The following is a 15,024-nucleotide window of genomic DNA, read 5'->3' as shown; positions in this document are numbered from 1 at the left end:
GGTGCTTCCACCGTGTCCATCATCTGGCACGATCCGAGTAACGATGCTTTAACAACAGATGGTGGTTACAGTAGCTTAATTTATTTAGGTTAGGGAATCTTTAGTTGTAAGTATTTTGTATCTTTCTTTAGTTTTTTTCAAGAATAAAATAGAATATTCTTTTGTAACTTTTATCTGTGTCTTTGTGGTTCCTTAACATTATTATTGATAGAGAAATAAGTTTTTATTCTTTTGCGAATTTTATCTGTGTCTTAGTACTATTATTGAGAGAGAAAATAAGTTTTAATTGTTAAACTATTGATGATAGATACTAACGTCTTAGTGTTTTGGGAAAAACACAATCGCAGGATCACAATAAATATTATTGCGTTCCTATAGACATGCAATTATTTTTTATTGGCTACAGAGACATGTTACAATTATGTAAAAAATATGTTGTTTAATTGGGAATTGTGTTCCTGGAATTAAACCAAAGGATTATGACGTAAACGGAGGTTTATGGCACTGCTGTTTTGGGGGTTTTTCCCAGAGTTCTACCTATCTTGCGTTTTCAGGCTTATGGACATATTAGTATACAGATTACGTTTCGCACAAATGTTGGAAACATTTTTGGAAAAATATTGTGGATATCACTTAAATTTTTGTTGATTATCGTGCAAAGCTGGTTTATGATTAGTTAACTCCCACGTGATAATTATAGCATTTCAGTTGCCTTTAGCCGTGGGGTTGGTGTCATTACAATTTCTGTATCTTCAAATGGATTGCTCGTGTTGGTTTTGTGAATTTTTCAACCCTCCCTTCAGATTTTTGTGTTTTAGTTATCAAAGTGGAGAAGAAATGTCCCGAATTGATAAAATATTCGCAGCAAAAGGAAGACAACGTGTCAAGGATTGTGGCTCCGGGTAACATACAATTTCAAATGCAAACCATTGTCGTTAAGCTGTGTATGTGTGTAAAAATTTCGCTCACTGGAAAGACAAAATGTGAACTCTAATAAAATTAGATGAGTGGGAAAACTATGTAAATAAGTTAAATTTAATTGCTAAGCACTTAAACTTAGCATCTCTGGTCTATTTTTGTGGAGCTCGAAAATTTTTTCCATACTGTAAATGCTGAACACCTTCTGGAACTTTATTGAAAACTTCATACGGGAAAACAAAAAATGGATTGTTCTCATAACAGCATGCAATCTGAATTGAGATTTTATTATTAGAAAAGATTTGTGCGGTCTCTTTAGAATTCCGATAAAAGCTCGTTTAAACCGTGTCTGCAATGAAGATTTTCGAAGTTTAACCAGAACAGTAAGAATGTTATACAGCTTGGGAGTTACGATGTTTACCTTGTAATTTTCACACAACCTGTGGTAAATTCCTTTTAACTTTTTAAATTTCCCCTTAAAATTCAAGCATTTTAAATTAATTTCGAACTTTATAATTATGAAAAAACACATTAATTGCATTCAAGTAATAACACTAATCAAATTATAAGTGTGTTCGAAATAAAGAGAACCAGTGAAATCTTGCCATGATTGTGTTTGACTGTTCGTTGTACGGCAAACAACAACATTCACGAGGATGTTCATGTACAAATTTATTCAAATCTATTCGAACGCAACTGTAGTTCAGTATTCCAAAAAAAAAAGGTCTGAAACAAAAAGATACTGAATTTTGTAGCTATATATTTTTTGATGCCATTTACAGATAAATCTGCAGAATATTCCTGTTTTGTGTGTTTACTGTGACCGTAAGAGTTAAAATTACATGATTGAAAAGTGCTGAATATCAAAAGAAAAAGTGTTAAAGAAGCTTCAATAGCAAAAGTTTTATTGCTGTTCCTTAAAAAAAAATTGTATCATTGATAAGTCACGCAATGATGAAAACAATGTATTAAGAATATTTCGGTACATACAATATTTATTTACATATCTTTGTAAGAATACAAATTTTTCAATGTGATATTTCAAAAAAAAAATCAAAATGTTTCTTGCCGTAACACTCCACGGGGAGGTGCAATTCCTCCATTTTGTACAGTCTGTTCCAGAAAAATTTCCAATCTCGATACAGGTCCACCATTACTATTCTGTATTATTTTGGGATAAAAGGCAATACATAGTACATGAAGGAGCTTCACAAATTGATGTCCATAGGCTTTGTGCATTGCATTTCCAGCTACATTAAGGAAATCATGTAATAATGTAGCTGTGATATCGGGCCTTGGCTCTTGATTTAAAATTCTTGACAGCCATCTCCAGCCATACCACAATCCATGCGGATGGGGAAATTTAAATCCGGGGGGAAGATCACTCTGAATGACTGCAGCATATAACCTCATGGTACCACTCATTCTCTTAAGGAATTTGTCCTGTTTTTCAAGAACACCATCCGAATATAGATATCCTAGAGATCTGGAAAAAACAAAATAAAGCAAAATTGTTTTAATGCAAAATGTAATGTGAGACTGAAATTCAATGGTTGACTTAATATTATAACAAAATATTAATATTCATTTATAAGTGCCTAATAATGTACCAAGTCTATAGAAACTTTGATCTGAAAGTAAAGTTTTATAAATAAGTCTTTATCTGTGGAAACCTACTTTAATAAGACTCCATGGGTGTATCCAGGTATCATCGTAGAGAAAAGCGTGGCAAAAAAAACCCATGTATTACGACCCTTCTGGCCACCCCTGATGTGCAGGAATAGAATACAAGCAAAGCTTTTTTACTAGTCATTATTCACATTAAGATGTTTTAACCGTGCTAATCAGATTAAAACTAGTATGGCCACTTGCTATATCAGTTTACATCTGATTGCCAAATTTAAGGCAGCATTAGGTCTGATTAGTACTTGGGAGAAGTTACGATATGGGAATACCAAGTATAGTTGTTTCTCTTTTAGCTGATGCAATATAAGCCTTGCTTCCATGCATATTTTGCAAAGACTAATATTAAGACCCACACTAAGAATACGAGTTTTCTTTAAAATGAACTCTGCTCCTACAGTGAAATGAATTTTACCACTTTCCCAGTATTCTATTGATCACACAGTGAGACTGCATTTAAGAAAAACAAACTGCTTTCCTGAGTGGTCGAGGTTGATATCTCTTATAGGCAAACACTAAGATTACACAGAATTAGCCAAAAAAAAAAAAAATCCTAATTTCACCATTATCCAAATCCACATCAATGAAAGTTTCTCCAACAATCAGTGACCTGTTGGTTGAAGAAAATCTTCCATAAATCTATTTTGCAATAATTCTTCCTCAATTTGAATTTACATCCCCTCATATGTGCATAGTCTGAGCAAGTGGAAGAATCCTTATCAGTACTGAGTTTACTCAAACCATTCAAAACCTTAAATTTACACTGCACTTCTCTGTACTAGTTCCAGCAGTTCTACATCCTTCTGAAAACGACGAGGCCTCCAGATTTGTATGCAGTAAAGAATATGTGACCTGACCACTACCTTACACAAAGATTCTGCTAATAAAATCCCTGTATATCACTGATAAAAGCCCATGAGTTGTACCTGGCAGTCTTCATGTTCATCTGGAATTATCACTATCCATATCAAATTTAACAGACGGACTGACTATTTGTCAGCTGGTCTGCTTAATTTTTCTAGCTTTCTTTGCAGCAGCATATATCATTAATAAATATAGAACACAAAAGCAGGCCCAGCACTGAACCAAGGGGAATTCCACTAATAACATTAGCCCAAGAAGAGAAAGAGCAGTACAACTGATAGCCACTTTCTGCCTTCTTCCACTCAAACATCCCTTTCTCCACAGCAGTAACCTTCCTCCGAGTGCCACGTTGCACCATTTTGAATGGCATTGTTTTATGTGCAATAGTATCAAACGCTTTTCAGAAATCTAAGTAAATTATGTTAAATTTATTTTTTGCTTTCCATTCCTTTGTCACTGCATCAAGAATCAAATCAAATTGGTTAGACAAAATCGTCTATTAACGATAGCACGCACTGACGGCAGGAAGCTACCAATTGCTCATGTCACCCTTTCATCCCTCTTTGTGAATTGGGATACATTCCACAGATGTGCAAATTAAGGTTTTATATTGAAAAACAGCTGTTTTAATCTTTAATAAAACAAGGTTTAAATTCTTGCTATTTTACTTTGTTGCAAAATTATTTTAACAGAAAACGAGACATTAAACTAAATTTTTAGATAATAAATTCACTCACTTGTAATAATCCTCTTGTGACTGATTATGTTCTTCAGGCGGATAAAACGCAACTAAATATGGACATTTTCCATAAAAGTTCCCAAGGATCAAGTTGCCGATATCACCAAACCTTGCCCACATTGCAATTATCAGGGCAGCTATAGGAAAAGCAGTATCAAGTTTCGAAGAAACTTGACTGTCACCTTGTGCCTATAATTAAATAAAAAGGTCAGCATTAAACAGCGTAATGATTTTTATTACAAATATTTAATATTTTAAATTGACAAAAAAAGAACTTTTTGGTTTGTCATACAGGTTGCGTGCTGTGAATATTCCTTTAGTTTGAGCGTCAGAAATATATAACATAATATAGGTAAAATTATTTGGATTAATCTATCAGTATTTGCTCGAATTTTACAACAATATATTGGAAAGTGCCTGCCATGCCCAATGCACATCAAATCTTTGGCTAATATCCTCCTAAAGTAAATAGCTTTTTCATATCTATTAGTGGTGAACATCTTGAAAATTTAATTCTAGTAATAATTTTTTCTGAATCTCCATAGGAACAAACACAGCTTTTCAATCAGCATAAACATAATTATTCATTATTTAAAAAATATTAAAATTAAACAAAACTTTGTAAATATATAAATACATACCACAAGTTTTTTAGCCAACAAATGCTTGCAGAATTTTACTGCAAGAGGATGGTTTTTCGTACTAATCATCTTTTGTCCAACTTCTATTTCCTCTCCATCAAGCAATGCTTCCAGTCTCCTAAATTTGTCTTCGAAGTTATCTCCGGAAAGAGTGTTTATTGGTGTATTTACTGCTTTGTGAAGGTCAAGTTTATATTGTTTCATCTAAAAATGACAATTAAAAAAATATATATTTATATGACACAATAAAAATGCTAAGAAAAAGTTAACTTTATTAATCACTGTATCCGTTTACAAAGAAAACATTGCAAATTTTAAATAAGCTGCAATTGCAAAATAACTTTTTGGTTAGTGAGATTTTTTTTATAATAATAAATATGTATTATTACTCAAAATAGAGAAACTGTTGCCGAAGCAGGGCCTTCAGCAATAGAAATCGAAAAGGTATTGCCAGCACATGTTCTGCTTCTTGTCAATTAAAGATGAATATATCTATAGTATAGAAGGCACTCTGTAAAATAAATGTCATTTTTTGCATCATATCTCCCAGATTCAATCTGTTCAAGCACATCTTGACTTTGCATTATATTCCTTTCCAAGCAGGAGGAAGTTGACAAATGACTCAACAGTATCCTAGAGATGATCTCTCTCTCATCATATGCCTCAGGCTTCCTTGCACCATATGGCTAATAATAATTTTATCCAAAACTGCCCTTTGATCAGAATCAAATGAATATTTCTCGTTCAATGCTCATTCTTGTTCCACACATCTGAGAAAGTAATCGAGCAAGGTTCAGAAATGTGAACAATCATCACTACCAGATTGAGTGGACTTACTAGAAGCAAACTGAAGTTTGACATATACACGTATGAACTTTTTTTTTACTGTGCTCGTCTGATTCGATGATTTCCTATGGAAGGATTGTCGGTTCTCTTGGATATAACAGTGGTATCTACTGTAGTCATTATAGAATAGAATAATTTTACTACCAGTGAAAGCTTGATTTTCAAAAGCTCTAACAATGTATTTTACTTTATATTTTTTAACTCTTTTTATTCAGTATATTTTTTAGAGTAACTTATTTTCTATATTATAATTTGTTTGGTGGATATCCTGAAAAAGTAGAAATGATCGTGTACTTTCTGGGTTAATTCTAAGGTTGAAAACTCCCTCCCAAATATTGAGTTTATCAAAAAGATTTTAGAACCGACGTTTAGTAAGCACGGCCCAACTATTTTGGGAAATAGTCCATAAAATATCAGCACTTATCTACAGTTTGATATTTCCAAGCAATATTCAATAAATATTAAGCAAAAACAAGGGTTTTTTTTTTTTTTTTTGGCTGGAGCAGCATAAGCCATAGACTTTCTTGCACCATGCGGCCATTACTAATACTAACAACTGAACTTATTTTTGTATCCGTAAACATTTAGCATGTGTTGCAAAAAAAGCTGATATTGTATATATTGGGCTGATGACATCAAGAGTAAGACAGTGGTGTAGCTACCATGTATGTGGGCAAGGGCAAGGTAATTGCCCCTGGGCCCGGCGTCTTTAGCTATCTTCTCTTTTTGCAATTTTCATAAATTAAGTAGGAGCCCAAATGTGTTCTTTGCACCCAAGCCCGAAAATGGGTAACCAGGCTACTGGAGTAGGAGACCTGCAGAATTACTTAAGTTCGGGTCAATGTTGACAAAAAGTCGCAAGTTTAGGGTTAAATTTGTATTTGTCTGCAATTCTTCCTGGACATGATAGGAGGAGTTGGACTGGAAAACTGCTATCTTGTGGGGGGGCGATAGGGGGAATGCACTGCTTCTATTGGAATGAGCAACAGCCTGGAAGGCAAATTTCTGGGGATCTAAAAAGCTGCCAGGGGTCATCATGAAACAAATAAAAATACGTGGGCTGTGTTAGAGTAACTAGGTGTAAGAACAGGTGCATGTATGTACACCAATACTAGGAGTATAGTAAATAAATTCTTGGTGTCACACAGAGATTTGGAATGTAGAATTGGGGAGTGCAATGCGTACAGAAAGGATAGCAACAAGGGAGGAGGGGTTTATGCTGTTAATTAAGAAACAAAATCTAAGGAAGTGCAACCAGTTGACCTAGATGGACAGCGCAATATTGAATCATTTTGGCAAAACATAGGCAATGGGAAGACAAAAACGAGGGTACGAGTTTGATATAGGCCTAATGATATTCATGAGAACAACTGTAGAGAGAAATAAGAGTAGGCCAGTAAATCAGATTTTCCTATAATGGGTGTTTTAACTTCCTATATATTAACTGAAACTTGTGCGTTGTTAAATCACAGATTAGCAAGACTTTTCTGGGATATATTGTCTACAGCAGCATGTTCGAAAGGCAACCAGAGGGAGTAATACTCTTCATCTGATTAGTGATTCTTCAAATTACAATATTCAAAGAAAGTGAGCTTTTTCTTAAAAAGACAAATGATTTCGAGAAAAGTTGGCAGACATGAATTTATGCATATCTCCAAAAATCTCACTTAATTATAATAAGATAACAAATGTGTTAAATTAGATAACAAACGTGTAATTAAATGAAAAATTAACGATTACTTCAATTAATAAATTGAAGTATTATAAAAATTAACATGAATCCTACCTTTGGATCTGAAACAAAAGGCTGACACGATTCTGTCCACTCCTTCAAATACTCCATAACATGATCATATTCTTTTTTCATAATATTCTCTACAAAGGTAAACATTAAATAGATTAATAATCAGATCAAAATAATAATTACATTTTTACTGTTGAAAACTATATAATAATATTTTAATTATTCATATTTTCCTTAATATTTTATGTATTGCTATTATTATATTATTTACATTTTCAGATAAATATAGCAATAAAGCTTACTAAATATGAGCAGATCAAATGACTTTTGTATTGCCACAGAAGGCAGTACATACCAATCTGATGATGAATTCAATCTACTGTTCCTTCAGAAAAATGCTAGATTTTCATCAGTCAGATAAATGATTGATCACTTATCTGCAATAGATGATTACAGTGCCAGAATAAGGCACGGGCTAGCAGGGCCTTTGCCTCGGAAGTCAAATTTATAAATCATGAAAGAAATATATGTATACTTAGTAAAGGGGGAGCCCAAAAATACCTTGGTCCAGCACTGGATAAATAGTAATATTTGGTAACATGGCCGTAGAAAACATCTGGAAACTATGATAAAAGATTTATGCCTAAGGAAAATTACAGCCAAATATAGTCGATTCAGTGTGGAAATAAATTTATAAAAATCTTGGAGAAACTTGGATTTAATCATAAACTTATTTTATTATTATTAGCCATATGGTGCAAGAAAGCCCGAGGCTTATGCTGCACTAGCCAAAAATAATTTCCGAGTTACCTTGGTGATTCCTTTCTGAGAGAGAAAGGAATCACCAAGAAAGAGAAGAATGATGATATCCAGCTCAGGACCCTGAGCGTGCCAAGCACTTATTCACCAGATGTGAGCCCCTAATGAGACCATATTATTACAACAACTCTTAAATATCATCCTGGCTCATTATGAACATCATGTATTATCACCACAGATGGGTAACCCTTTTTAGGAACCATATTTGATGTTATGTTCCAACAGACGCCAGAGAATAGAACCCGCGCAGCAATATTCACCAAATCCGTTTTTGTAGCTATTTTTAATAACACTCATTTATTTCGCACCAACAGAAATTTTTATTGACTTAAATTTATTTTTTTTATGCATTGTAACAACAGCTTTCACCTCAGAACTAGATTTAAGCCCACCTATCTGAAGTGATATCAACTGAACAAACAGTAGAAACTTCGCTCAGTGTGTATGAAAGGGGAGGAATCGAATTTTTTCTCCTATGCGCGAATGTTACCTCTTCCAAAAACACTCTCCTTTTGGCTAGTGAAAACCTTTTTTCACTAGCCAAAAATGAAAGTATGTTACACGAAGGACATTCATACTTACGGGCAATCAGACCAACACTCACACATCACTCAGTCGCAGCCTTTTTGTCTACACACTCCAACCCATTAAAAAACCCGATTCACCACAACATTCAAAAAGTAAATCGAATAGAAACAAAAATAAAAAAATAAATAAAAGAAAAATTCAACTTGTCTTACAATTGTGAACAAACTATCAAGTTTAAACTGATCTATTGCTACTTCAGGATCTCTTTAATCGCCAATATTAAGGAAAAAAGCGAAAATATCGATTTGAATAAGAGAATTAATGAAGTCACACGATATACAACGCAACCCTCAAGAGCGAATAAGAAACAAAATTATACGTACAGGCATATGATACAAGATTTCACCCATAAAGTTTGTCGAGTTCTTCCGTGAAAAGTCAACTTCCACAACGACAGATGGAAGTTTGTTCCTGCAATCAACTACCCACAGGGCCGGATTAAGAATTAAATTTTTACTTAACAAATTAAGTTTAAGAATGCTTTATTACACGTTAATTTGGTTAATAATTATACTGGTGTGCAAAACGTAAGGACCAGCACTGTTTCTAAAGGTTACCACAGAATCTTTACTTAAGTACTCCTTACTGATGACAGTAGATTCAGTTTCAGCAGTGATTCTGGACGACAGCTAATCTGGCGAGGGTTTTGCACACGGCTGATTTAGTCGGTGTCAGGAATAGATAGCAATGTTTCCCCCACGCCCAGCAGAAACTGGTGTTTTTTTTCCAGCAAAACAGAAAAATCGACCCCAGGACATAACACATAACACCTGTTACACTGCACAACAGATGAATATTATTATTCGGCTGTCTTAAAAATAATAGTTTGGTTTTGGATCAACTAGCCCGTGCCTTAATTCTGCACTGCTGACTACAGGCAAATTTCCACACATGTATCCTATAATTGTCTTTCGTCAATTTGAATTTACTCCCTCTCAGATTCGTAGTCTGAGCAAGAAGAAGAATCAGATCAGCATTTTAGTCTGCTCAAACCCAATCACATCTTAAGAGCCTAGTTTCCAGACGCTGTAATTTGCAAAACCTAAGCATTTCTCGTAAATGTACACTTCGTTTCATTCACCAATCTTGGTACTCGTTCTAGCCAATCAACCTGCAACCATCCTTCCTCCACTTGAATTTATGCACCACCATGTGTGAAATTTCAGGAAGTGCAAGAATTCCATTAACATTCTAACAATTTAGCAATTTTCGTAAAATGAGACCTCTACAACTGTAACCAGAACTGCCTTAAAAAAACAAATAACCTTCACCTTACTAGCAAAAATTCTGAATATCATTACCAAATTTTTCTTTTATTAATAAAAATGAAAAGTAAATAACTAATATATATATAAAAAAAAATCACTTTACTGCACATACTCACAATCATGTTCACTCGCATTTTGTAATTATTTGTAGACCCAACACATGAAGGACAACATGAATTTCGCACTGTTATTTAATAACAATGAGCAACCGTGTCTCAGATAGTAGAATTCTAGTAGTACAATTTCCTAAAGCACTATTTCTTTCTTTCTGCATTTTAATATCATTTGAAATCCAACAATCAATAACCAATTGGTTGAAGGGAAACTTCTGCACATCTCTCCTGAAACCATCCTTCCTCAACTTGAATTTATGCACGCTCATGTGTTCAACCTCCTGAAGTGGAAGAAGGCCATTAACATTCAGCTTTCTTAATCGAGGCTTTAAATACCTCAATCAGAGCTCCAGACAGCAGTTAAATTATCCAGAAAACCAATATAAGCACAATCGTAATACATAACAGAGTTCCCATTATTACTTTGAGTATGCATGACCAAATCGGAGGGTGGCTAACTTCTTGATAAATACGCTTTTGGTAAAAAATTTTAATAATTTAATCTAAATGAAATTATTTTCCGTAAAGCCCAAAATCCTTTATTACTAAATTAAAAATATACATAAAAATTAAATCTTATCCGGGTTATGTTAACTAGTTATTAATATTTTTAATTACCTTCAACAAATTCCTGATCAACATCCATGAGATCCATTACTTCTGAAGTTTTGTTCTTTAATGATTTCTGGAGATCAGTAATGGTGCGTTGCAACAATTAATGATTGCAATTTCTCCTAGAATCTTTCTGGTAGCTTTTTTCTATAAAAAAATGCATAAAAGTTATTAAAATATAATTAAATCTTTATATATTTTTGTTGAGATTTTAATTGCACATCCATATAATGTATGCTCAGACGTAAAGAATTTTTGCTTTTAATGAACTAAAAAGTGTGCTATACATATATATTTTTATATATACACTACCCTACCATTATTTTTCGGACACCCTTCCATGGATGGCGAAACATGTCATGTACGAAACACGTCATAGAAGCTGATATAAATATACCACACTGGGCTTCTAACAGACATGAAAAGGGGCATGCAAGATGACATGTTCAACAGAATTAAGACTTGGAACGTGGAGTAATAGTAGGATACCACATAAGCAAGCCTTCTCTAAGGGACATCCGAGTCACTCTGGGGATCTCTAGGTCATTGGTTAGTGACGTCATAGTATCTTATGTAGGACCGCACCTGAACGTCAATTCATCTGTGCAAATGAGAAAAGTGGGGCTGAATCAGCCAAAAAAAAAACACGTCTGGTAAACCCCAAAAGGTAGCAAAGAACTGTGCGCCAAATCGTAATTTGCCATTGTCTCGAATCTCAATTCACACAAACCTTCTAAGAATATTGCGAAATGTCAGCACATACTTGTATCAGCAAGACAACGCATCAGGCCATACTGCTCGGATCGTAGCAGTGTGGTTTGAGCATTTAAGTGTGGAAAAGTTCAATTTGCGGCCCTGAGACCTGATATGAATCCTATCGAGCATCTTTGGGATGTATTGGATTGTCAGGAACACCCAAAGAACATGGCGGAACTGGTGGCTGCGTTCAAGGCCGAGTGGAGGAACATATCACCTGACATTTATAAAAAGCTGGTTCAGAGTATGCCGAGAAGATTGAAGGCAGCCCTAAACGCAAAAGGTCTGAGTACAAAATAATAAATAAAAGCTCTTATTTTTGTCTAAAGGAATGTGTCCGGATATGAACTGGTAGGGCAGTGTATATAAAATATAGGGTTAAAAGCAAAGTTTCAATTAATTACAAACATGTTTTTCTTGAAGATTATGTCAGTAAAACGAACACAATGACACCACATGAAATTAGGGTCACTCAGTCAAAGGCACAAAGTCACCACCTCTGTCCCAAGCTCCCCTAACAAATTAAAAATTAGAGTAGATTAATGAAGGAAATATTAGCATTCACAATGAACTAAAATAAAGTCAAGTGATTATTTTGTAGAGAAGATGTGCCTTTGTGAATTCCTATACAATATAAATATAAGAAAGATGACTGAAACTGTTTCCGATCGTTGGGCTGTACTTTTTGCCTAACTGTAGTGTTAAAATCATAGAATTTACTCCTTTACCTGGTGTAACATCCGAACTACAAAGTATTCGGATGAAGAAAATAATAGATAAATTCTCTTTACAAAAAAAAAAAAAAAAATTCATTGCTCTGGTTTGATAACGCCAACAAATTTTGGAGGTTGTAAAAGGGTCTGTAATAAAAATGTATTGAGAAAATTCAAAAATGATTTGGAGCGAAAGATTATTGGTGAACATATTATTTACGATTGTCTCCAGTGTGCTGTTGACTGTCTACCAATTGATATTGATTGTTTTGCAGTTAAAATATAGAAATACTTTTTCTGTCCATCAATTGACAGAATTTTCTGCATGTTTGACTGCATTCATTTAAAATTTCATTCTTATTTGAAGGTCACTGTTTGAAATTATGGTTGCCATTCCCAAGATATCAGATTTCAGCATTCCAAACATGCATTAGTTTTATCAAAAAAGAATTTCTGCTACATATTAATTATAAATATTGAAAATCTTGGAAACATATTAGAAGCCATCTTTTGTTAGAATGATTTTAAAAATAAACTAAAAGATGTTAATAGATGAAGGTGAAATTAGTGTGGCCCAAGTTTTTTGAGCCATGGAAAGTAGTGGAAGTACAGCTTGGGAATACTGAAAAAATTAAGCTATAACTGAGAATGGAATCTGAATGGAAAGAAATACAGGTCAGCTTCAACCAAGAGATTATCACACGAAAACGAGCAGAGAAAACTCGCATGTTTGATCAGTGGGCCCTTATAAAAACAATAGTCGTCAGGCAAGTGGGCACAAGTAATAAAGAATACATTTCTGTATCTCATAGATAGGGTCAAATACTTTTCTGAAACGAATGAAAAATATTTAGCTTTGCAGGATTTTAGCAATGTTGTTGAATTTCTTCTTTGCTGCCTGGAAGTAAATCTTCCGTGGATAGAATATTTTCCATAATGGATAGCATGTGGCCAAAGAGAAATCCAGATTAAGTGTTGTAAACCATGTTAATTTTAAAGCAGATATGTAACATGGACTGTGATAAATTTTACGATAATATCTTTATAGACCAAAATACGTTCAAGTTAAAAATATTCTTGGTATGAAATTTATGTGCAGTTCCCCTCCACGTCGACCTACAACATTTTGTTAAATATTTTTCTGCTCTTTCTGAAAAAGATTTCTTCTTCCCATCCCGTTTTGGCCTTAAATAATTATAGTCAGCCTATGCAGTATGTATCCTACGTGCATTTGTATGCAACTTATGCCATCATTCTTCTGAATAAAAACAATTAAAGCAAAAAAAATTAATCTGGGATGAAAACCCGAAATTACATCAGTTTCTTCCATTTGGCACTTACCATAAATAAAAATACCACGAATTTCTACAATTACAGTTCATGCAATCGTTATTCATATCGCCGAATGAAAAACTGGATATATTAACGTTTTTAGTATATTTAATACCAATGATATACCACGTGAAATTAATAATACAGATGATTAAAAATTCGCCTAAACCACTATCTCTGCACGAAATCTCTTGGGTATATTAATTTAATCACTATATTTAAATTAACTTTATTACTATATTTAATACCACGCGAAATTAATTATATAGTTTATTAAGAAATCGCCTAAAACCCATCACACCAATGCGATTGAACATTAGAAAAAAAGAAAATAGAATTACAAATTTGTCTATATTACAATAACAAAGTTATTAATTAATTGCGAATTTTAATTTTAAGTTATTTAATCTGTGTTGCTGTTACAATAAAAAACAGATTAATTTAATTAATGCAAATATATAAAGATTGAAATCCTTACCTGTTGACAGACTGCTTCTTGCTTACTAGAATGAACAGCTGGTATGATTTAATTTAATTTATTCATAGGGATTAAGTCTATTAGCCAATAGAATGCTCAGAAGTTTCCTATCCCGGAACCCGTGGTTCTTGAATGCTGGCAACCTGGGGTGACCTTTGCTCCAATACTCTGGACATCGGTGTGCAGGCTACTTCTGGGGTTTTGGAGGGGGGATGCTTGTGGGGCGTATAGGGCCGCTCTCTCCCGGGCGTCTGGATTATTTTTCTTTTCTTAGTTTTTCATTTCCTCTTTTATTTTTTTTTTATCGAAAACGTGGAAATATTGCGGGTTGAATTCGTTTTCTGTTTATTGCTGAGGCTCCGAAACATATCATGAAGAAGGCTTCTTTAAATTTCCTTCTGTTGTATTGGTTATCTGTAGAAAGGATTCTAGTTTTTGAAATCCCATGTCTTCACATTTAAATGCATCTAGGGCTGTTTCGGACTCTTCCATATTGTCCATCTTTTTATGTTCTATGATTCTGCAGTTTAAGAAATTTCTTAAAAAAAAATTACGAATTTTGAAATTTGCTCTGTCACGTTAGTATTTCTTACAAAAATAAGAAAAAAAAAACGAAAGTATTTGGTAGAGTGCTTTGGTTTGTTTTGTATTTTTACAGATATTATATATGATGCATATAAAGATACAATATATAATCATGCATACAATGATATATACATATAATCATGTTAATTACAATGTAATGAACATGTAACATGTTCACACAGCAAATCACATCACGTAACTAATCAGAAGTATTTCTTGTGGCCCAGGAATCACAAGACAGCAGTCTTTGTCTATCCTAGGAAAAACGAAAACAGCACCCATTAGAGGTAGTGCTATACCAATGGGTGTTAATTACTTCTGTATC

General features: G+C 33.8%; 1 protein-coding gene across 1 annotated transcript; it reads right to left on the bottom strand.

The window, feature by feature from the left end:
- Positions 1–1,971: 1,971 nt before the first annotated feature.
- On the bottom strand, positions 1,972–10,878 carry LOC150089033 (mRNA export factor GLE1-like). The gene is made up of 5 exons (XM_090370389.1): positions 10,842–10,878; positions 7,478–7,566; positions 4,846–5,049; positions 4,203–4,393; positions 1,972–2,404 (listed from the first exon to the last, which is right to left on the bottom strand). The coding sequence occupies exons 1-5, from the start codon at positions 10,876–10,878 to the stop codon at positions 1,972–1,974; spliced, it is 954 nt and encodes a 317-aa protein (XP_090226515.1).
- Positions 10,879–15,024: the final 4,146 nt, after the last annotated feature.

This window comes from Mastigoproctus giganteus, chromosome 3 (genome assembly GCF_048544385.1).
Source record: "Mastigoproctus giganteus isolate SK-2022 chromosome 3, ASM4854438v1, whole genome shotgun sequence".
NCBI lineage: Eukaryota > Metazoa > Arthropoda > Arachnida > Uropygi > Thelyphonidae > Mastigoproctus > Mastigoproctus giganteus.
Note: the sequence above shows the minus strand (reverse complement) of the source record. Positions and strands in the feature narration are given on the sequence as shown.

Bases quoted from the DNA above. Each gene is read 5' to 3' on its own strand.
- LOC150089033 (XM_090370389.1), bottom strand. From the start codon at position 10,878: ATGGATCTCATGGATGTTGATCAGGAATTTGTTGAAG. The intron at 5,050-7,477 runs GTAGGATTCATG...TGTCATTTTTAG, and splicing joins CTTTTGTTTCAGATCCAAAG to ATGAAACAATATAAACTTGA. The intron at 4,394-4,845 runs GTATGTATTTAT...ATTTAATTATAG, and splicing joins TGTTGGCTAAAAAACTTGTG to GCACAAGGTGACAGTCAAGT.